We start from the raw sequence: 25,084 nt of genomic DNA on the forward strand, positions 1-25,084 counted from the left end.
ATCCATTCAAGCACTGATTGAGCCCCTACTCTGCATACCTAGCATCATGCTAGATTCTGTGAAGAATTTGGAAATTATAGGAGGTCCTTGTCCTTTGAAGAAACAGTTACCTATTTGGGAAGACAAGACAAAGATGTCACAGAAGAGCGAATACTGATTTAATTGTGTTGGCTAGTGGGATATGGGGCTGGATCAGGTAAGCCAAGGTCCCTTTTTCAACAATGATATTATATTCTATGACTAATATAGTCATGGTTCAGAAAAAGGCAAGACTTTTAAGGGCTGAGGGTGTGGTGGGGAAGTTCATAGAGGAGGACGGTTTTATAGAATCATAAATTCAGATCTAGAAGGGACCTTAGAATGCTAAATCCCAACTCCTCTCATTTTATAGATGAGCAAACAGGGGCACTGAGAGGTGAAGAACTTGCACAGGTTGTAAGTGTCTGAGTCAGGACTTGAACCTGGGTCTCCCTGACCCCCAAGTTCGATGCCCTTATGCTACGCCTCATTCACTGTAAATTGATGGGTGAGTTTTAGATAGGCGAACGTAAGAGGGAGAATATTATTCCATAACAGACTGTCAAAGTATGTGGAAATTAACATAGCATGTTCATTGATTACCGAGGAGCTGCTTCTGAGCATAGCAGAAGGTATGTTTTTTGGAATAAGAAAAGTCAAACTCACACATGATTCCAATTACTTTACTGTCCTGTTGGTCTTAAAAGGAGTAGGATAAATATACAGTTCTTAACAGCTCAAGAGTAAAAAACTGTGGCTCCTGTGTCTCTTCCCAACCCCACAATAGGACTCAGCTCCTAAAGGAATCCTCCTTCCTCCTCCCCACCCCCTCCTCCTCTCCCTCCCTCTCCCCCCTTTCCCTTCTATGGCCTTACCTCTGTGATCCAGCTCGTGATGGTTTTTCTCATCTTTCACAGTCAAGTGGGCTTGACTGCCAAGGGCACCAAGCGCTAACAGCCCTGAGCTGCTTCCTGTGACTGGAGGGATGCCTGGTGGCTGGAGGCCCGAAGGGTGAGGCGGCAACTGGACAGGGGGACCATGAGTGGCGTGGGAGAGGTGCTGGGCCTGGAGCTGCTGCTGCTGTAATAAAGCCAGCTTGGTAAGTAAACTGATGGGGAAGTAACGCATCAGGAAGATGTTAGAACAGCAACATCATAATACAAGTGAGTGGAGAAGGGGCAAATCCTTTTTCATGCGCTCATAATTGGGGGGGGGGGGAAGAACAACAGAGGGAGGGGTCAGGGTAGAACAACCCGAAACCTTTGACCAAGGCTGAGACAACATATTCTTCTCTCTGAAGGAACATCCTGAATTAATGGACTTCAATTTAGATAAGAGATTTCTACAAACACTCCACCACATAGATTCAGGACAGTATTTTCAATGCCTGTTTCCAAGACAGCAATAAATAATGCATGCTTTTTAAAGAACAACCCGAGTTCATCAAGGACTCCCTCTTACTTCAAGGGAATTCATTTTAACTCTTCAGGTATCCCAGTTCTTAGGCCATAAAAAAAACAATGCTGGCAGCCCAATATAGTGACATTCTTAGGAAAGCCTGTAACCTTGGAGTTTTTGTGGCTCCCCAGGAAGGTTCATGTCTGTAGGGCTAGAATGAAAACTTAAGAGTTATACAGACTGAGGGAAGATTGTCTCCTGTGCAGGGCAGGGTCGGGGTGGAGGGAGATGATTGGAGGTGGGGGGCCAGGGGAGAACCTAGATTCACACTGATTACCTAACCCAACATCGCAAAGGAACCATCCTAATCCCATTCCAATCTAGGCTACATTCTACCAGTTCAGGCCCACCCCAAAACTTCTAGGAAAGATATCCATTGGAAATGCAAACCTCCCAACCCCATGCCCATGGTGAATAAGCCCCTTGATGGCTAGCACCACAACTACGGTTAGAAACCGTCACAACACGCTTGGCTATTCATCAGGACTGCACCACAGTCCATCACAGCTTTGTGGACCAGGCCGCACAGCACTTCCTTTTGAATAAGGACTGAAAAATCATCCTGGGCCTGGGGAGAGATGGTATTATTGATGACCTGCCCAGAGCTCTTCCCTTTCAAGAGATTTTTAATGTCGGAGGGAATGGAAGGAGCGAGAGGGGAGGGAGAGAATACAGAGTTCAGGTGGTCAAGCAATCAATAGCATTGAATTCTTGTCGGACTGGGATTCATTTTTAACTGTGAGGCGGTATCCTGATGGGCCACTGATATGCTGCCTCCTCCCCCTAACTCAATAAAAAAATTTCCATCACGCAGGCTAGAAATGATAAGGGTTCAGATATTCGGCAATCATGATTTTTAGGGTCAAGAGCCAGAGATTTTCATTTCCTCCCCAGTGATGACTCTAGGTTGTGGCTCCTATTCCTATCATAGGCCTCAAGCTTCTGTGTTAAATTCCTTAGGCAAAGGTCTGATCATGTCACTTTCCCCATTCAAAAAACCTCAGTGGATAGAGCAGCGGCCCCAGATTCAGGAGGACTTGAGTTCAAATATGGCCTCAGACACTTAACAATTACTAGCTGTGTGACCCTAGGCAAGTCACTTAACCCCAACTGCCTCACCAAAAAAAACAAAAAACAAAAACCTCAGTGGCTCCCCACTGCCAACAGAAGTATAAAACACCTCAACCTGGCATTTAACATTTAATGTCCTCTACAAGTTGGTGCCAATCTACCTTCCCGAATTAATTTCCCATCACTCACCTTCATGCACTCTGTATTCTGACAGAAGTAGTCTATTAGCTATTTCCTGAACCCTATATTCTGACCCCCACCTTCATGCCATAAGACAGGCTGCCCCGGCTCAAATGGGGCAACCTCCTTTTCCTCCAACTTTTAGAATCCTTGGCTTCCAGAGCATAGTTCAGGTGCCCCCTCCAGCAAAAAACCTTTCTGGTATTTTCAAACCTCAATAGGATCTCCCTTTTTTTAATTGTCTAGGTACGTGTTCTGCTCTACCCTTAAAATGTAAAACCCTCTGAGGACCATGATGTCTGGTTTTTTGGTCTGTCCCCAGCACCTAGGCATAGGGCCTTAATTAAAGTAAGCCCTTAACAGATTAATAACTGGATACATCCACATGCTACATGTTCCCCAACATTCCCTTATTTCTTTTTTTTTTCTTTTTTTTTCTTTTTTTTTTTGCAGGGCAATAGGGGTTAAGTGACTTGCCCAGGGTCACACAGCTTGTAAGTGTCAAGTGTCTGAGGCCGGATTTGAACTCAGGTACTCCTGAATCCAGGGCCAGTACTTTATCCACTGCGCCACCTAGCTGCCCCCTCCCTTATTTCTTTTTGTTTTGTCGTTGTTGAGTCATTTTAGTTGTGTCCGACCCTCCATGTCGCCATTTGGATTTTTTGTTTGGTTTTTTGTTTGGTCTTGTTTTTTGGCAAAGATGCTAGAGTGGCTTGCCATTTCCTTCTCTAGCTCATTTTACAGATGAGGAAATAGGGTTAAGTGGCTTGCCCAGGGTCACACAGCTAGTAAGTATCTGAGGTGGAATTTGAACTCAGGTCCTCCTGCAGGATATTAATTGTCACTCAATCAAGAAATCTTTATTAATTGCATACCATGGGCCAGAATGTGCTAAGTGTTGCAGATACAAATGCAATGACTGAAGCAATCCCTGATTACAAGTAGCTTGCATGAGCTAATGGGAAAAACACTCACAAACCATGCTCAATGACACCTGGAATGAGGGAGGAAGGGCCACTGTCACCCTTAAGGCCGCAAAGCAGCTGATGGGCTTGTAGTAGAAAATGCACCAGACCTGAGGGTAGAAAAACCTCTGTTCAAACCTCAGTATGGCCACCTAACTATAACCCTATGGCTTTGAAGTTCAATGTCCTCATTTGTGAAAATGGGGGTAATAATAACTACATTGTGAAGTTGTGAGGAGATTGCTTGGTAAACTAAAAAGTTCTACTGAAATATAAGCTAGGGGGCAGCTAGGTGGCGCAGTGGATAGAGCACCGGCCCTGGATTCAGGAGGACCTGAGTTCAAATCCGGCCTCAGACACTTACTAGCTATGTGACCCTGGGCAAGTCACTTAACCCCCATTGCCCCGCCAAAAAAAAAAAAAAAAAAAAAGCTATCCATGCTGATTTCAGCAAAGAAACTTTGTGCCAACTTACAGATATTCTGAGAGGATGAAATGAAGATACCTAAAGCTGTGTAATCTGAGATTAGTAGGCAAGTCTACCTCTTCCAGGAAGTTTTCCTTGACTAATTAGAACACAGTTGAGGGATACTCTTGGTTCATAGCTAGTTTTAAATGCAGCTCCTGTCATTCCATCACAAGAATTTCCTTCACTATTTACATATAATTACAATGTGGTTTTTTTCCCCCCAAATTAATTAATTGGTTTAGACTTGATTCCAGAATTAGTTCAATTTTGTCACAGGTGTTAGCACATCCCTTTCCTTTCACAGTCTGTCCATGGACAGGAGCTAAATTAAGTCCATATACTCCCAGAGGGGACAGGGACCATGGCTTTTAAATTCACTTTTCACATGGGCGATCTTTCAAGATAAGGGTAGAATAAAATTATGCCACTTTATGCACACATAATTCTTTCCTTAATCCAACACAGTAGTAACTGATATTTATGTAGTGCTTTCAAATTTACCAATGTATTTTACAATCATCTTATTTGACTTTCTTTACAATATTAAAATGAAAATCTTACAGGTATTTTCCCCACTTAACAAATGAGGAAACTGAGACCCAACAAAGTTAAATGATCTTTCCATGGTTGTGTCCCACAACTATCAAGTATAAGAGGCAGGATACAAACTTTTTGCTTACAACTCTGAGTCTAATAAATTTTTCCACTCTACGCTGCTGCCTCTAGAAATATAATCAAAACTTCCTTTATTCAAGAAGGGCAGAAGGTAAAGAGGTCAGCAGCCATCTCTTCTTCTCTCTTATTTTTTTTGGCCTGGTTCCAATTTAGACAAAGCATTAGAGGTTTAAGACTGACATCCTCTTTTCCTGGTCCAAAGTGGTTCATAGCTAGTGTGGATCCATTACAAACAATAACAACAATCAAAACAGGAGACTTGTTCTAAACTTTGTGATCTTCCATGTACCAAAGAGCCTTGTAATCCCCCCTTCCCCACCCCAACCCCAAGCCACACACATGCACACACACACACACACACACACACACACACACGCGCGCGCGCGCGCACGCACGCCATTCTTCAAGTCAGGAATTCAATGCCCTCGAATGGGAACCAGCTGACTTGTTGAATTGCACCTTCACCCTTCCCATCTCTCCTTTGCAAGCCTGACCATCCACTCTCACACTGTCCGTAACATAGGCAGACCCAATTGAATTGTAGGCCATTTTGACACATAAGATGGAATTAGCAGTACACCTAAGGAATGAGCAGGATGAATGTGCAGGAAACTTGCCCCATCTCTGATTTCAGCTGGGGTTCTTCAATCGGGGAAGATCATAAACAAAGGCATATACTTTCAGAGGGGTAGTAACTGTTTGGGGAGAAGAAAAGTTTTTAAGACCAGCACATTTCAGAGACAAAGGGCATGTAATCCTTTCACATTCCTAAATGTCTGAATGGCTATGTCCTCTTCACATGTCTAAGGAGATCCGAGCTAATAAAAGGTACTAGACACAAAGTGGATTGTTTCAGTTGTCCCTATGAGGGGAATATAGACATAGAGCTGGAAGATCCCATCCTATGTGTGTCTAGACAGCTGAATCAGAATTCAACTAAGCAGAATCCAAATAAAGATGGCAGGCAAAGAATTCAGTCAACGTATACAAATATTCAAAACCCAAGAACTTCTCATTGAAGCAAGACCACATAAAAGGTAGGAGTTGGCAGATGGCTGGTGGGAGAGGCAACTCTGCCTTGTCTTTCGATGGAAAGGCCTTGTTGCTAACTCTTTGGTTTCAGATCTTATTGTTGTTCAGTTCTTTTCAGTCGTGTCTGATTCTCCATGACCCCATTTGGCGTTTTCTTCATAAAGATACTGGAGCAGTTTGTCATTCCTTCTCTAGCTCATTCTACAGATGAGAAAACTGAGGTAAACGGTGAAATGACTTATCCAGGGTCACACAGCTAGTAAGTATCTGGGGCTGGATTTGAACTTGTGTCCTCCTGCTTCCAGGGCTAGCACTCTATTCACTGAACCACCTCGCTGCCCACTGAGATCTTCTATGGGTTGCCTTCCCCCTACACAATGAGTTAGTAGCACTTAACATGGCTAAGACACTAAGCTAAAGTCCTCTCTTGGCTGGGAGCATGTAAGAAGTCCTCTTCTCTTCCAAGAACTTGCATTCCTTGAGGGTGTAGTCTTCTATTATTGGTCATAGCTTCAAATAGCTCTAGAGTACCAGGCAATAAGGAAATAGTTAGCTGGACCACCTTACATGCCCCCTAATAAGGGCCCTAAAGAAACTTGCTTCCAAGAGAGTCAATGTCCATCTCCATCAGGGCTTCTCCATTTCAAGTGAGGCAAGATCTCCCATAAACTTCAGCCAGATCTCAAAGGTACCCCTCAGGTGGGAGGATGGCTTGATAGACAAGCCAAAAGATCTCAAAGCAGAGCCGGTTAAGAGAGGAACGGGACATAGATAAGTTTTCAAGAGGTGGGAGCCTTTGCAGCACACTAGTATAAATCACTTCAAGAACTGCACATGGTTCTCCCCATAGCCATGTTGCAGCTTCCAGTCTCCAGTTTCCCCTAATCCTTAGAACACCAGGATTTTCCTACAAGACAATAAAGATACTGCAAAAGAAAATCGAAACCACCCAGGCATCCTGGCCCCAAACAAGGGGGAATGTGTGTTAGAAATCAGCCACTGCTGGTCTAAGAAGTCGGGTTCTCCCCCTTCCTTCCCTGTTTCACTCCAAACAAGAGAGATCTTGGGAAGCACTGCCCTCGCAGAGCAGACATGTTTTCCTTCTCAGGTGTCTGGTGAAGGTGCCAAAGAAATATGGTTCAAGAGAAGACACTGAAATTGATGAGAAAGAAAGGTCTGGCGGAAGATCTTGCATGTAGAGTGTTTAATGGGATTATGTACATCATGCTTCATGCCTTTGTTAACAGATTTAATGCTTCACCACTTTAAGTCACCACTTGGGTTAAATTTAGTAAAGTAGTCTAATCATTTCCAGAGCTCTGACCAAATCAAGGGCTCCATTTCACAGGAGAGCCAAAGACAATGTCCTAGATGCATAAAATTAACAGTTCTTGACCTCAAAGGAAAGGAAGAAAGATTACCGACTCCCAGTGCAGGTTACAGGGGCCCTTCTTTCCTATCCAACATTTTTGAGCAAACAACTCTCACTTCCAACTTGCTTGTTTGTGCTTTAAAAAAAAAAATTTAATCAGTTGGATCTACTTCATTGCACTCCTTAATAATGCTCTGTATCATCCCCTTATCCCAATACCACATGAGGGCCAATAAGCTAAATAAGGAGTCTACCCTCTCCCTTTAAAAACTGATACTGTACAGTGGGGATTTTTAACCTATTTTGCATAGTTGACCCCTCTAGTCTAGTGAAGTCTGTAGACACCTGAGAATAATTACTTTAAATACAAAAAATAAAAATACAGAAGATAACAAAGCAAGCCAGTTATATTGAAAGTTATCAATATATACATACATACACACAGATTGATAGATAGATAGATAGATAAAAAATAAAAATACAGAAGATAACAAAGCAAGCCAGTTATATTGAAACAGTTATCAATATATACATACATACACACAGATAGATAGATAGATAGATAGATAGATAGATAGATAGATAGATAGATAGATAGATAAGTTCAGACTCCAGGTTAAGAACTCTTGATCTATCATTAAGAATCATCATCCAGGTAACATTTTAAAAGAGAAGAAAGCCTCTGAGGCTAAGAACCAAGGGAAAAAAAAAAGAAGTTTCAGTTGTGAGCGGTCCCAGGAAAAAACTGTGACCAGCGAGTTAAAAGTAAACTTAGAGGCTGGATTACGAATAATTTGGCAGGGTCTCTAACCCACTTCTGGAAATACAAGCATGGCCTTTAAGTCACTAACCAAGGCTAAATTGTCTCCTGAAACTGCCCCCACCACCCCCAGGCTCAGGCTTCCTCTAGGAAAGGGTTTGAAGCTGGGGCTCAAGGAGAAGGGTGGAGCTACGGCTTACTGCCATCAGCCAAGCCTCCTCTCCCCTCCTTCCCCCCCCCCCTCCCCAGTTAACTAGAACAGATGCAATCTTCTGGCTCCAGATTTGTTCTTAGGACACTTGAGTCACATGTGAACTGGGCAAAGTGGGTGGGGCTGACAGCCCTTGCCCTTCCCCCCACTCCTACTTCCTAATAGAGGCCCCTCCCTCAAAAAAAATGCAGCAACAATAAAAGGAACTAGCCCTCCAGACTGGGGGGACTCCTGTCCTCCCACTATTAAGGCCAAGACCTTTCCTATCCACTCCCCACCCTCTATCTCCTCCCCTCTAGCTGATGAGCTTCAGATATCTTCACTGGAGTCTCTGCTCGGTCTGGGCTTCTTCTAGAAGAGATAAAGAACGGCTTGACTGGATTAGCTCTCCTCCTTTGCTGGAGTGCAGTCAAGCACAGCCCCCTCAGATCAGGCATGCCTCCTCTGCCCGTAATTCCTGCCTTGTGAGACTCTGTCAGAAGGAGCGATTAAATGGCTGCCTGCTTAATGACAGGACTATGGCTGCATTCAGACAGAGCCGGAGAAGCAATTACCTTGAAAATGGGGGTCACAGGCCCCACTCGTTGGCTTAATTGAATTCCAATATCTGCCTCTAGCTGCCTTGACCTAACTTGTAGCTTCCTAAATACTACTTAAAGGAAGCTCAGCTAATCAAAGCATACAGTCTCAATTTTATTCTGTTCTTTAAAAAAAAAGTAATATTCACCAAGCTGTCCTTATTCCAAAAAGGAAAGAAGGGAGGAAAGATGGGTCAAAAGGCAGTTTTGGGAAAGAAGGAACAGGGGAGGGGGGGGTGGAAATCTGCCACAATATGAGGTGTGACTACACTGAAAATGATGGCAGGAACAAGGAGCAGGTCTGCTTTTAGAAAATTGGAGTGGGTTTAGGAGCTCTAAGAGCAGAAAGACACCACACCAGAACCCCTGCCCAATCAGTTCCCAAAATAACCTTCTCCCCTTAGATCCCCAAACATTTCATTGCTTGACTAAATGAAAAAGAGAATACATTATGCAAACACATCACTCTGGGGTCAGCTGGATGTCCCAAGACTTACTGTTCTAATCCTAGTCCTGTCACTAACATGCTGAGTGGAAGCAGGCAACCATTTCCCTTTCTCTGGGGCCCAGCATCATCATCATCTGTAAAGTAAACGTGGTAGTCAGGCAATTTCCTAGGTCCCTTCTGGGTTTAACAGTCTATGCTTCAGGGGCAGCTAGGTGGTACAGTGGATAAAGCGCTGGCCCTGGATTCAGGAGGATCTGAGTTCAAATTCAATTTCAGACACTTGACACTTACTAGGTGTGTGACCCTGGGCAAGTCACTTAACCTCAATTGCCTCACCAAAAAAAAAAAGAAAGAAAAAACAGTCTATGCTTCTTTCCTTTGACGTCCCCAGCCTATGCCTCTGAGATGTAAGGCCTAGGAAGTCTTTTAAGTATTTCCTCACATTCTTGCATTTCCAAGGTTCTTGGGCTTTCTGTTTGTTGGCCCAATTATCTGTCCATCCTTCTCTTTGCCCTCTCCATGATAATTAATAAGGTGAATATTTACCCTAGCCACAGCATTTAGTAAACTCCTGGCTAAGCTAACCACCACTCATCAATGGCATTTAGATACTTCCTTTTGGGGAACGGACCCTAAGTACAAACTTGTTGGGTTGGTCATGCAGACAATCACTCAAAGGATGAGTGGTGACTCAGTCTTCTTATCCTAAGCAAATAGTCAGCAAGCCAACATCAAAAAGTTAGTGAGAGGCAGTGTGGTAAGGTAGAAAGAATACAAAATTTGCGAGACCCAGGTTTGAATCCCACCTCAGATACTTGCTAGCTCTATTGATCATGGCTAAGATCCTTTGCAAACATCAAAGTACCACATGCGTGATTGCAGTAGTGTTACAACTGAAACTGTAGCCTCAGAATGAGAACTCAAGTGTCCTACATCAGGTCCAGTGCCTTCTAACTATACTATACTAAAAACCCAAGAGCCATAAAGAGGCTTTTGCTAAACATGCGAAAATCGTCAGTCTTTTTCCCTGGCTGAAAAAAAGACCGAGTATAAATCAGTAAGGCAGCAGCTTAGTAGGGTGGCTAGAGGCCAAGCCTCAAAACCAGAAAACCTGAGTTCGAGTCCCACCACTAAAATATGTGAGCAGTGGGACTCTGGGCAAGTCGATTAATTTCCTAGTGCTCCAGGCAGGCTCTAATTTGCAGAGAAGGTGCCAACAGTTTCTTTGTAAAAGCTCCAACACCAAAAAGATACATCTCCTATCCCTATAAGACTGCAGAAGGGAGAGGGGGAAAGATTTTTTTGGAATGAGCAACCTAAATATTTTTAGGCTCACATCAAACTTCGGTACTTAGATAGGAAGCAGGAAAGATGATACAGACATCTGATCAGTCCAATAGGTGAAAATTGGCAATCCATCCCCCCACACACACACACACTGGGCAGCTTGTGTAGCACAGCAACATTTACATGCATAGCCCAGATTACAATGTTAAGACCTAAAGGACCTTCTGTGCCAGCTGAGTCTGCCACCTCTAGGCCAAGAATCCCAGGTCATGGCTGCAACATAACCAACATTGACACAGGCCACTTGATGCATGGAATATTGAAGCAAAAACCAATGTTTCACAGCACAGTTCACATTAACAGTACAACAGAGACAGTTCTGATCCAGGTGGCTAAAAGAAGGGTGAACCTTGCCTAGAGAAATAGCATTGAATGCTGCCTGGCCCCCCAAAGGCAGGAGGATGTGCCATCTTGCAGCCAGGGTCTAAGTGTGAGGACCACTTCTTTAAGTCCCACTATGCAAAGGCTTTTGCAGTGTATTTGTTTTGACTGGTCAAAAAGATGACTACAAGGGGCAGCTAGGTGGCACAGTGGATAGAGCACTGGCCCTGGAGTCAGGAGTACCTGAGTTCAAATCTGGGCCCTCAGACACCTTAACACTTACTAGCTGTGTGACCCTGGGCAAGTCACTTAAACCCAACTGCCTCACTTAAAAAAAAAAAAAAAAAGATGACCACAGGCTCCCTTCATTCACCTTGGGTCATGGCCACTTTGAGGAAGTAGGGGGAACCTGAGGAAGCAATCAATTGTCCTCCCCTTGAAGGCTAACAGCCACACCAAATGAGAAAATTTAGAGGCAAGAGTGAGATCCAGCTGTTTTCAGCTACCTCCCAGACTGGGGACTGGGAAACAATTTGGAAAAACCAATTAGGAAATCCCTAGTGGGGTCCAGAGGGAGGGTTCAAGCCCACCATTCTTTGAGACCAGCTGAGTTCAGGGTTGATCTCTGCCTATGGTAAATGAGAGGAATAAAAGGGATATACACACGGTGAGAGGCAGATTGGGGAGTCCACGTACCCCGATGATGGCATTCAACTCCGTCATGGTCACCTGCTTGGCTCGTTCCACAGCCTGTGCAACTTGCTGTTGGTGCTAAAGGAAACAAGGGTATATGCACATCCATTAAAACAAGCCTTAGAATACTAGATGGTCCCTACAAGTGACAGGAAGAAATCCAAATCAAAGACTTTGGACACCAAGTTTACAAGAACCATCACTGTTTCCCAGTACCTCTTCACCTTAAAAAAAAAAAAAAGCTTAGAAATATATTGCTAAGATGTTCCTAATTTGCTCACATCTCTTTTTTCATTTTCTCCAAACCTATATAGAGCTAGAGTTTGTAACTTTCCTTATATGTGTCACAGACTCTTTTGTCAGTCTGGCAAAGCCTATGGACTTCTCAGAATAATGTTTCTAAATGCATAAAAATTCAATATGCAAGATTACAAAGGAATCCAATAATATTGAAATATAATATTATTGATTCCTTTGTAATTTGTGTACGTATATATATATAAAAATAAATACAAGTCAGATAACCCCTGATATAGAACATAGAATTTACCACCTCCCAATCCCTCACCTCAAACTCTCTTCTTTCCTACCTACCCACCCTATGCATGAAAATGACAAGCAATTCATCCTACAAGACACTGTATGCCAGTACAAAACAGAAATCCATCTGTGATTGGATCATGAGGCAGTCCAATAGGACTAAGAAGGGACTTATCCCACCTCTTCACTTTACAGAAAAACAATAACCACCACAAGCAATACTTTAAGATTTTTAAAGAATTTCAAATGTTATCTTGCTTTCATGTTGCTAACTTTTGAGGCCAGAGGACAAATGTGAATTGGAAGGAGGAGAAAAGGTGCCATTTTTAAGCCCCAAATGCATGTAGTGTGGAATATCTATGGAAGTCTCCCCCAGAGCACAGCATCCCAGCATGAAATTTGGGATTGAAGAGTTTTGAAGCACCAATCCCACAGAAATATGCCTAACAGTTGACAATAAAATACATGTAAGACCCAAAACAAGAACCAGGATAGAATGAGAACAGAATTATATGAAGTGACTGCTTGGACAGCTAGATTGGCGCAGTGGATAGAGCACTGGCCCTGGAGGTCAGGAGTACCTGAGTTCAAATCCACCCTCAGACACTTAACACTTGACCCTGGGCAAGTCACTTAAACCCCAATTACCTCACTTAAACAAAAAAAAAAAAAAAGTGACTGCTCTTCCCACCAAACAAATCAGTAACCCCCACACTGGGAGGCGGTGTAATAGTCTGAGGTCAAGAAGACTTGGGTTCAAAACCCCAGCTCTTCCACTTACCTACCCATGTCACCTTTTGCTTTGGTTTCCTCATTAATAAAATGGACTGGGCTGGATGAAGGCCCCTTCCCAACCAAAATCCAGTGACTTCTATAAACTAGAGTCCAGACGAGTGCACCCAACAAACTCGCCTTGATCTAGGCTGGCCATTTATTGAGGTCATTTTGCTTGACAGAATTTGTTTCTCCCCAGAGATGACATGGATTTACAACTGGGATGAGACTGTGGAGGTCATCTAATTCAACTCCTTCATTTTTATAGATAAGAAAACAGATCTACAACCCATACATCTTCATAATTGTGGGCAAGGGTTGCCATGAACTGGCAGGGAGTAAACCAAAGGCAGCCAAATGCCCCAGTTGACTGTACACCAAAGCACAATCAATTAACCAGGAAGAGTACAGATGGAAAGAACTTCCTCTGTGGGAGGGCAAGAAGGAGCCCATTTGCCCCAGTCATTTAAACCATGTACTTTTGCAAGTGCCTGTCCCTTGAAACTGCTTCAAGTCTCTTCAGATCCACATTCTCAAAATCAAGACAGTGACTTCTGCCGCCATTCAAGAAACAGTGACTAGGAAATTCATTAGATGTTTTTAAAGGCAGGAAAGAATGGGGAAGAAAACATATCTTTACCTCTTGTGACAGAAAAGGCATGATCTGAGCTAAAATTGTGTTCAGTCTCTTAGCAATCTCTGTCTAAAAAAGAAAAGGAGATCACATTAAGTTTCACACATCAACTTAGGAGCATAAATCAAGTCACTAAAATGTCACAGGCAAGACTAATTCCAGACTCCCAAGCACAATGTAAAGCTGCATTCTCTTTTAACAAGCAATAGCAGTAGCCCTTCCCTCTGAGTGAGCCAACCCGAGGTTGGGTAGAGGGAGGTATCTGTAATAGGAGTTCAAGTTGGAAGGGACTTTGAGAGATGATTTGCTCCTCCTCCCCTCCCCTTGTACTTATATTCAGAAGAACAGGAAGTCAATAGGCTGGGTCTGACCACCAGGATTCCTCTACCTACATTTCTTGAGAAGCTGATTTCTTATCAAAGACATTCTATTGTTTTACAAGAACACACAGTGGTTGTTCTTAGGTAGATTTGTTCAAGGTCTCAAATAAACTAGAAGATAATACAGTGAAATTTCTGCGTACGGTTGCCAGGGAGCCTGGCAATTACGAGGATTGCCAGGGGTGACCTTTCCAATGAGGCAGAACACATGACCACCTGACCAGCAACACAGCATGATCTTCTAAAGGCAAAAACAATCTCCATACACCCACACAAATTACCTCCTCAAAAATCCAAACCTTAAAATTCTACCAGGAAGGGGGCAGCTAGGTGGCACAGTGGATAAAGCACCGGCCCTGGATTCAGGAGGACCTGAGTTCAAATATGGCCTCAGACACTTAACACTTACTAGCTGTGTGACCCTGGGGCAAGTCACTTAAACCCCCATTGCCCTGCAAAAAAAAAAAACAAAACTACCAGAGAGATTTTTTTTTCCCCGTTAGATTAAAAATACTTACAGGGGCAGCTAGATGGCACAGTGGATAGAGCACCGGCCCTGGATTCAGGAGTACCTGAGTTCAAATCCGGCCTCAGACACTTAACACTTACTAGCTGTGTGACCCTGGGCAAGTCACTTTACCCCAATTGCCCCGCCAAAAAAAAAACAAAACTGTACCAATTTTAAAATATGCCAAGGTCTCAAAAACATCCCAAATAAAATAATCCCTGAAAGTAAGGAAACTGAGGCAGACAAATTTAATCACTTGCCTAGGGTCACACAGCTAGATTTGAACTCTGGTCCTAATTTCAGGTCCTTCTCCCTATCTCCATTGGACCAGCCAGTTGTGCTTGTTTAATCAAGCTAGTGGGAAAGTTTTGTCTTCTGTTGATGGACAACTCCTAGGCCTTTCTGATTGCTGCTTATTATTTTTTTTAATTTCCATATAAATATTTTATTATTTTCCAGTTACATTTTAGAGATAGTTTTCAAACATTTGTTTTTATAAAATTTCTAGGTTCAAATTTTTCTCCCTGCCTCCCCTCCCTCTCGATTTGCTGCTATTATGAGGAACTGGGCCAAGAATTAACTTTAAAAGTACTTATCAGAGGGAATTCAACAAAACAGATTCAATTCAACAACATCTATTAAGCTTCCTCCCACCCACCCTACCCCAATCAGGTTTGACTATCTCTACTTAATCAGGGTGTCAAGATAAGACCTAACTACGGGATAAATTAAATGAGCATAATTTTAAAGTTTTCAAGTGCTTACACAGGCACCTGGCTTTGCCCCTATTTCATGCCCTTCTTGCTCTAACCAGATGTGATTTCTGGCCTTCCCCTTCTATTCCACGGTAGGTTATTATCTTTGAACCGTAAAGAAATAGAACCTCTGGCCCTAGAGAGAATGATGGGTAATTAAATCTAGAGAGATTTTAGCTATTGAGGAGGCCCAATTTAGGTACTTATTTACAGGCCTAACCTGCATAGTTTTCTTTTAAATCAAGTTTTTATCATTTTGTTGTTATTTAGTTATTTCAGTCGTGTCCTGATTCTTTGTGACCCTATTTGGGTTTTCGTGGCAGAGATACTGAGTGGTTCACCATTTCCTCATTTTACAGATGAGGAAACTGAGGCAAACAGGGTTAAGTGACTTCAACAGAGTCACACAGCTAGGAAGAGTCTGAGGCTGGATTTTAACTTGGGTCTTCCTAATCCCAGTCTTGGAATTCTATCTACTGTACTACCTCTTTGCCCTTTTATCATTTTATCTGGCTATTATTTCTGAATCTGTGCAGTCTATTTTCCCTGCTAATTGACACCCTAGAAATAACACTGATGGGGGCAGCTAGGTGTTGCAGTAGATAAAGTACCAGGGGCAGCTAGATGGCACAGTGGATAGAGCACCGGCCCTGGAGTCAGGAGTACCTGAGTTCAAATCCGGCCTCAGACACTTAACACTTACTAGCTGTGTGACCCTGGGCAAGTCACTTAACCCCAATTGCCTTACTAAAAAATAATAATGATGATGATGATGATAAAGCACCAGTCCTGGATTCAGGAGGACCTGAGTTCAAATCTGACCTCAGACACTTGACATGCACTAGCTGTGTGACCTTGGGCTAGTCACTTAACCCTCACTGCCTGCCCCCCCCAAAAAAAAACCCGAAAAGAAAGAAATAACACTGGTAAGAATGGCATCTTCTGCACTGTAATAGTCCCAAACAATTTTTAAAATTTCCCATGTAGGCACTATGGATCAAACTCACTGGGCCCATTCTACAACCCTTGGTTAACTCTCAGCCAATAAGGAACCTTTCCTGATTCATGGGGTTGGTGCAGGAGAATCATTTTTCCCACATTTCCACTTAATTCTCCACCAAGTGAGAAAACAAAGAATACAATATTCCTGGAACCTTATTCAAAGTTGACACATCTCTTTCCTTATACAAGCCAATCTCTGCATGAAAGAAGTATTGTGGAAGGAGGGAGGGAGATAGAAGGAAGAAAGAAGAAAGGCTCACACTCCTCGTGGTATTCCAAACAGTTTTCTCTTAAGATTTGATGTACTAGGGGCAGCTAGGTGGCGCAGTGGATAGAGTACCAGCCCTGGAGTCAGGAGGACCTGAGTTCAAATCCAACCTCAGACACTTAACACTTACTCGTTGTGTGACCTTGGGCAAGTCACTTAATCCCAATTGCCTCACTTTAAAAAAAAAAAAAGCTGTGTGACCCGCAAGTCACTTAACCCCAATTGCCCTACTAAAAAAAAAAAAAAAAGTTGTCTTTAAGATTTGATGTACTGACATCCCTGTCCAGACAACTAGAAAACTTCTTAGCAATGAAACCAACCTAATTGGGAATCTTCACCCTTTGGTGGGTGAAGGGAAGAAAGTACAGACCCAGCCAAGGACTGCAGGGTGCAGTCATCCAAACCCTAGAGCTCCTGCCAACAACACATGCCAGTGGCCCGTGGTTTGAGGAGAAATGTCTATTTGTGGGCAAGTCCAGGGTGAGAAGGAGTGATAGTAGAAACAGGAGGTACTACCAAGTGTTGACATACCAACATAAGGCTAAATAAGCCCTTCATTAAACAGAGAAATGGCCCCAGCCACACCTAACCAACCTCAGTGGGACCTCTGGCAGCTGCTGCTGCTGTCTATACACCTCCTCTTTGGGAAGACAGCAAAGAACGTTTCAAAGTTTTCCAGCTGGCCATGACCTAGCCTGCAATTAAAGCACTCACTTTTGTGGATGAAACATTCTCCCTGTTGCCAGTTTCCTTTGGCAAGCCAAACTAGACTTTGAACACAACTGGTCAGTGTCAGGGGCCTTAATGCTTTAATAAAAAATGAAAAGTATTCCCTTCCCCACATCCTTCAGAGAAAGAACAAAGGGAAGGCCACAGGAATTTAAGGCTGTAGCCTCCCTGAAGGCTGGCCATCCAATCTTCTCTATATAATTCTGTGCCTCAACTCTTGCAGTACCTGGTGTGGTCCCCAACATCAGCGGATTACCCAAAGGGTAAAAATGACTTCAGCAAGCTCTTATATCAGCCAGTTGAATTTGACTCTCCATTGCTGAGAAATCAGCTGAGGTTGTTTGGGAGACTTTCATAAGCAATACTAATTCTCTCTCTGCTTCTAACCACTCAAGGAAGCAACTTCTGACCCTCTTCCTTCCTTCCTTCCATGATCTTCCCCACCATCACTCCAACACAACTCTTCCAGGAAGACTGCTCATTTAGAGTAATTCGCATACTTGGTGTCCTGAGTTTCATGGTACTCAGGCTCAAGGTTCAGACAGTTCGAAAAGGGAGAACCACCTCTACTAGGGACAACACCATAAGAAAGAACCCCTTTGTTGACATCACAAAGGATTTGAGTTGAAACAACAACAGGCTCAGCTAGGTGGCACAGTGGATAGAGCACTGGCCTGGATTCAGGAGGACCTGAGTTCAATTTTGGCCTCAGACACTTAACACTTACTAGCTGTGTGACCCTGGGGCAAGTCACTTAACCCCAGTTGCCTCACCAAAAAACAAACAAAAAACCCCCAACATAATAGGACTGCCCAGGGGGATTATTCCTGAAACAAGAATAATCAACATTCTCCTACACATTATAGGTTTCCTCTCCTCTGCATAATGAAATCCCTGTAATTGAAGGGTAAGGGGGTGAGAGAAGGAGAGAGGAGGCAATCAGGGTTAAGTCATTTCAGTAATGTCTGACTCTTTGTGACTCCATTTTTGGGGTGGCAAAGGTACTAGACTGGTTTGCCATTTTCTTCTCCAGCTCATTTAACAGATGAGGAAAACTGAGGCAAACAGGGTTGAAGTGACTTGCCCAGAGTCACATAGCTATTAAGTGTCTGAGGCCACATTTGAACTCAGGTCCTCTTGACTCCCCGGCCACCTAGCTGCCCGTCTGCCTCCATTTTTAAGTCTTTTCTTTTTTTTTGGTGAGGCAGTTGGGGTTAAATGACTTGCCCAGGGTCACACAGCAAGTAAGTGTCAAGTGTCTGAGGCCGGTTTTGAACTCAGGTCCTCCTGAATCCAGGGCTGCTGCTTTATCCACTGTGCCACCTACCTGCCCCTCTGCCTCCATTTTTAAACAGAAAATTTGAATCAGAAAATCTGTGTATGAATCCTGATTCTGCTATTAACCAAACCATGTTGTGCTACTGAGGAACCTTAATTTTCCCCATTTGTAAAATGAAAGGTTTAGGGGCAGCTAAGCGGAGCAGTGGATAGAGCACCGGCCCTGGATTCAGGAGGACCTAAGTTCAAAACCAGCCTCAGACACTTGACACTTACTTGCTGTGTGACCCTGAGCAAGGTCATTTAACCCAACTGCCTCACCAAAAAAAAGAAAAGAAAGAAAGAAAGGTTTAGGACTAGACAAAACTTCAGGTTCCTTGTAGCTCTAGAACTATAACCCTAGCTTTTTTGAAGATTTTTTTTTTAAATGATGATGTTTGAGTGATTAAAAAACCCAAATATCTAATTCATTTCCTGATATATCTAAACCCAAATCCACAAAGACAGTGTATGCAATACTCCATATCAGTAGTTTCCAAGTCTCTAATGAAAGGAACCAACCACTTTCTCTTCTCTAATGCCAGAATCGATCACTACAGTTATATCTGGTGTTCATTTCAGGACACTCATAATTATCTTGTCATTAAGCTACTGTCTCATGGTTATTGGTGCAACTATTATCAGCCCTGTCTTACAAATGAGGAAATTATAAGCCTAGAGAGGTTAGATGACTATCCCCAAGGCTAGAGAAGGGCAGGGTCTGAGTCTGAATTTGACCTCAGGATCTCAGACTCCGAGGCCAGTGAACTTTCCCACAGTACCATGCTTATCTCTAAGGGATTTTTGTTTCTTTGTTGTTGGTTTTTTTTTGGGGGGGGGGGTGTTAAGAGGAGCTGAGGAGGAAAATGTCCCCTGGAGTTAGAAAGCAGTACTTGATAGATTGATTGATTGATTGATTGATTGATTGATTGATTGATTGATTCATTTATTTATTTTGCGGGCGCAATGGGGGTTAAGTGACTTGCCCAGGGTCTCACAGCTAGTAAGTGTCAAGTGTTTGAGGCCGGATTTGAACTCAGGTACTCCTGAATCCAGGGCTGGTGCTTTATCCACTGCGCCACCTAGCCATCCCAGTACCTGATTTTTTAAAAAAGAATCTCCCAATTTCCATAACATTGTTGTTCGGTCATTTCAGTAGTGTCCGACTCTGTGACTCCATTTTTGGGGTGGCAAAGGTACTAGAATGGTTTGCCATTTTCTTCTCCAGCTCATTTAACAGATGAGGAAACTGAGGCAAACAGGGTGAAGTGACTCGCCCAGGATCACACAGCTAGGAAGTGTCTGAGACCAGATTTGAACTCAGGAAGATGAGTCTTCCCAACTCCAGGCTCAGCACTTTTATCTACTTCACCACCTAGCTGTCCAACCTCCATGATACCAAGGTTCAACTTTTAATAAAATGTTTAATAACTTAGAATCCTTTGGAAGAGTGGCTTTTGAAAGAAAAATTACCACAAGGGTTAATAACAGTGGCCTCTCAGATTGAAACAGCTGTTAAAACAGCCCTTGATCCAACTCCAACAAGTTCTGAACATCAGCTCGGGGAAAAAATAAGAACTGCTCCTTTGACAATGGAGACTTGGTCAAAAGCACAAATTGGAAGGAGATCAAAGGGTTCAAAAATTCCTTTTGGTAATTCAGAGCAATCTGTTATCAATAGAGTGCACACACAGGCTTCATTAGGTCAATCGACATCCTCTCCACCATCTTCTTCTTACAAATTTTGACCTTTCAACAAAACCCATCAGAAATTCGCGGGAAAGATAGAGTTAAGGTGTCTGAAAATCAGCTTCTTTGGGAGAGCACTTTTAAAAAGAACACTTTGGGATTCTACAATCTGCCTTTCCCCCTTCCCCATCTCTAAGATTTTTTTTCCCCCATGTATAGTTTAGCTTCAAGCACTCAACTTTTCCTGGTGGACAAACCACAGGGACTCCCCTAGGAACAATGGAGATCCCTCCTCCAGTTAGAGGAGGTAAACCTTAATCTGTATCCCTCCACTGGACTTAGGGAACAGACTTTTTGGAAGTCAAATGGCCCAATTCTGCCTTTTAATAAAGGCAACTAGCATTTATATTCTGTTTCAGCAACTACAAAGCATTTTTCTCACACCCAGCACTAGAAGGTCAGTAACGCAACTATCATTTTTCCCTTTTTACAGCTGAGGGAAACTGTGGTACAGGGAGTTAAACAGACTTCCTCAAGGTCACACAGCTTAATGAGTAAATCATGTATTTACATTGGCAAGAGGTCTTTAGAGATACCAGAGAGATGTTTCCATCCTGCAGGCCCCTATTCCAGTGAGTTCTTGCCTGAAAGCTCTATGAGATGCTCACTGTCTTCGCCATTAGAATATCAACTTTTTTACTAGGCCCCCAAATCTATTGAGCTGTGCGTGCCTACCCTTTGACCCAGTGATACCTCTACTACAAAAAGATCAAAGGAAAAGGAAAGGATCCACGTGTACAAAACTATTGATGGCAGCTCTTTTTTGTGGTAGCAAAGAATGAGAAACTGAAGGAATACCCATCAATTGGAGAATGACTAAACACGTTAACAGTATGTGTATACATACATAGACCTTTTGTGTGAGTGGGATGGAATACCATTGTGCTATAAGAAAAGTTGAAGGGAATGGTGTCAGAGAAACATAGGAAAATTTGTATAAACGGATACAGAGTGAACAGAAAAAACAGGAGAACAAGTTATGCAATAATAGCAATATGGTGAAGACAGACTTTGCTGATCAACGTAATAACCAGCCACAATTCTGGAGGATCCAAAAGGAAACTTCCTATCCACCTCCTGAGAGAGAGGTGATGGACTTGGACTGCAAAACAAGGCATATTTTCCTCAAAGTCAGGGCCAATGGGGGAATTTGCTTTGTCTGAGCACCCGTGTTTGTAATGGAATTTGTTTTCCTTGATTTCTCAAATTAGATGTGGGGGTGAGAGGGAGAGAATGTGGATCTGGAAATAAAATAATTTTTTCCCCAAAGAATAGAAGCCTTTTGAAGGTAGAGACTATTTTTTTCCTTTTTTTAAAATTTTTTTTTTTAATTCCCAGTGTTTATTCCAATGCCTGGCACATAGCAAGCCCTTAAGAAATGCTTTATCTAGACTTTCCCAAAGTTACACCAGTATTAAATTCCAGAAGCAAGGTTTCAGATTCGGTGTTCCTTCCACAACACCATCTCATGAAGTCTTATCAAATGAGATAATGTATATACTGGGCCTTGTTCACCTTAAAGGGCTCTAAATGGGCTAGCTGTTATTGTTGTTATCGTTATTAATCATCATCATCATTATTGCCACCCTTACTAGCATCCTAGCTGTGTTTGCAGGATCAGTAATCAGTTTCCATTTGAGTCTAGAAAGCTCCAGGTGAGCCGTCTTCATCTTGAATTGAAAATATGTTCAGAAAGAATCGGGGCAGCTAGATGGCGCAGTGGTAAAGCAACGGCCCTGGATTCAGGAGTACCTGAGTTCAAATCTGGCCTCAAGACACTTGACACTTACTAGCTGTGTGACCCTGGGCAAGTCACTTAACCCTCATTGCCCTGCAAAAAACCAAAAAAACAAAAATAAAAAACAAAAAAACCAGAAAGAATCATGGCCTCCAATGCCAATGTTACTGACAACCAGGTTGCCAGAGATTAGCCAGCAACAGTCAGATATTTGAAGATTTCAGAACAGTATGTCCTGGGTAGCTTTACCTTAAAGTATTCAATTACATATGTTAGGTATTTCTAAAATGATAAGTCTTTGATAGAGCTTGATTATTTATCTCTAGGATAACCTTTTTTCCTTCTACTCTTGGGCAGCCAAGTGGCAGAAAGCTGGGCCTGGGGTCTTCCTGAATTCAAATCTGGCCTCAGACACTCACTAGCTAGGTGATCCTGGAGTCACTTCACCCTGTTGGCTTCAGTTTCCCCATCTATAAAATGAGCTGGAGAAGTAAATGACAAACCACTCCAGTATCTCTCCTAAGAAACCTCCAAATGGGATCATGACTGAAAAATGACTTAAACCTTCCTTTTTAGTTAATTGTTCCTCAAACCAAGGGTTGTTTTTTGTTGTTGTTGTTGGGGTCTTTTTGTTTGGTTTTTTCTGGAGGGGGGTGTGGGAAGAAGCAAGGATGGAAATAAAACTGGCCCTGCTGATTTGGCAGGACCTGGGCTAAGAGGCAGAGGCAAAGTCAAAAGGACTTGAACCTCTGAGGAATAGTACTGAGGTGTGGGTGTTGGGTTTGGGTTTGGGTTTGGGTTTGGGCTCAGCCTTCCAAGAATGCATGTCACTTGGGCTGTGGGCCTGAGCTCTAGTAGAAAAAAACAGCATGGAAAGTTGAAGGCTCAAGGTAAATAAATGATCCACTTAGCAGCAGCAGGAGATAATGACCCCTGCAACTCATGGGGCTGGTGAAGGCTTCCATCACAGATTGCTAAATGATAGGTGATCCTCCTTAAAACCCCTTTTAGCATTGACATATTGATCAAATTATATATAACTACAACTCCATTAAATATTTGTCTTCCAAGGGAACCTATTGAATTCTTTATGCAAGGAGAACTAAATGTATTAGGCCCTACAGCCTTCCAATGTTACTGTTTACTGAGGATTTCTGCCCACCCCCACCCCCACCCCACCCCCAACCTTTAACCAGCCCTAGAGGCAGTAAACTAATTGGTGACAGAAGTGATCCCAGCAATTATGCCCTTAAGGCAGAATTCAAAATTTGGCCCCTTGCAAATTCATACTGGTTAAGGATTATGGTTAGTGAGGGAAGGCTGATGCCAGTTTAACACAGACATATTCTTCCTTGTCCTACCCCATTTTTACATTTAGGTTCAGTGAGTCAAAGGAAAAGCCTGAAAAATGAGTCTAGGGTTTGCGCATTATGACCGTGGGTAAGTCATGTTCCCTATGTGGGCCTCAGACAACACTGTCAAAGGAGGGGGTTGGCCCAATCGGTCTGTATAAAGTCTAGCCAAACTGGACCCCTCATTGCTCTCTCCATTGCCTGGTCTCTCCTAGAATGCCCTGCATCATCATTGCCCGTTGAAATCCTACCCATCCTTCCAACGCCTAGCTTAAATGTTGCCTCTCTTCCATGAAATCTTCTCTGATGTCCTTAGCTAGAAATAAAATTTCTCTCTTCCAAACATCGTCGGCACTAGTTCTGCCTTACTCACTCCACATGAACTATTTTTATTATAATTAATTGTGCATACCCCATCTTCTGTCCCTTTTAACTCCCTGATGGGTGGGATAAGGACCTAGCACGGTGCTTTGTACATAGTCAGCATCAAATCATTTGTCCCTTATGGCTCTAAGATTCTTTTGATTCTATTTCTATTTCTCCAAAAGTTTACAGGCATCGGGGCTTCCTGTTAACAAGATGCAATAATCTTTAAATATTTGTTCACTTTAATTTCTCAGTTCCCAAACACATTTAAATCTGCTTGCCTCTCACCCCCTACAATTCTCCCCTCCCATACCCCCATTCCTGCTTGAGGTCTATCAAGCTCTCAAAGAGCTCGCTTGTATAACCAGAAACAGGGGAAGCTTTCATAGGATATACTCCCCCGCCCCCCCCCCACACACACATACATACCCCCAAACACTGCCCATTCATCCGGAATCCTAAAAACCAATAGGGCCCTCTCTGACAGAGCCTCCTGCTGCTACCCACCCCTTCAACATCTCCCCCTTTTAACTCCACCCCCCCCCCCTTAGCTTAGCACCATCAGCCAACTCCTGCCACAAAAAAAAATCTCAATTCATCACTATGGGGTTGCCATGACAACCCCCAGCCACCTAATCCCCTTAGAACATTATGCAAATCTCCTTCTCCCAGCAACAGGCTGCTTTTTTTTTTTAAGTAAACTACACAGAGGTAGGTCATTAAATTGAATTTTGGGGTCTCTCTCATCAGAAGTAATGCTGAGGTTTTTTTTTAATTATGGTAGCTCCCCTGGGAGAAGGAATTTGGCGGGGAGGGAGGTGCCCAATTGTGCTGCAAAGAGCAGGGGGAAAGGGAGAAGCAAGTGTATTAGCTATTAGTGTAGGAAAATGAGAAGCAAACCAAGCCACCCTTATTTGGCATACCCTTTGGCCAGCTGCCCTTCCCACTTTTTTTTTTTAAATTACAACCTACCTCAAAGGGCTATTATGAGGAAAGGGCTTTGGAACTTGTCAAGTGCTATATAAGTGTGAGCTATTATTAACTATTATCATTGTGAAATGAAAAGGGCAAAAGACTCCCCTAACTCTCCCCAGTCATGTGCTTCAGTTTAGCTATTGTATTCACTTATAAAAACATGCCTTTTTTCTCCCTTGAAGGTTTATCCCGTGCCCATCCTCAATGATCAGGCAATATGAATGAGAAGCCCCCAAATCACAGAGCTAAAAGGGACCACTAGAAGTCACCTGGGACAACTAGGTGGCCAGGTAGACAAGTGCTCAGCCTGGAGTTGGGAAGACATATCTTCACAAGTTCAAATCTGGCCTCAGACATTTACTAGCTGGGTGACCCTGAGCAAGTCACTTCACCCTGCTT

At 43.0% G+C, this 25,084-nt stretch overlaps 1 protein-coding gene across 9 annotated transcripts in view; it reads right to left on the reverse strand.

The window, feature by feature from the left end:
* TLE3 (TLE family member 3, transcriptional corepressor) overlaps positions 1 to 25,084 on the reverse strand; it is a 66,239-nt gene that overhangs the window by 23,560 nt on the left and 17,595 nt on the right. For 4 of the 9 annotated variants that reach the window (XM_043985148.1, XM_043985147.1, XM_043985143.1 and 1 more), the window contains exons 5-7: positions 13,553 to 13,615; positions 11,572 to 11,676; positions 894 to 1,098 (exon numbers count right to left, since the gene is read on the reverse strand). In XM_043985148.1, the coding sequence (XP_043841083.1) occupies positions 894 to 1,098; positions 11,572 to 11,676; positions 13,553 to 13,615 (373 nt within the window). The remainder of the gene's footprint in view (positions 1 to 893; positions 1,099 to 11,571; positions 11,677 to 13,552; positions 13,616 to 25,084) is intronic. The other 5 variants (XM_043985149.1, XM_043985145.1, XM_043985146.1 and 2 more) reach the window with 3 other exon arrangements.

This window comes from Dromiciops gliroides, chromosome 2 (assembly GCF_019393635.1).
Source record: "Dromiciops gliroides isolate mDroGli1 chromosome 2, mDroGli1.pri, whole genome shotgun sequence".
In the NCBI taxonomy this organism is placed as follows: Eukaryota; Metazoa; Chordata; class Mammalia; order Microbiotheria; family Microbiotheriidae; genus Dromiciops; species Dromiciops gliroides.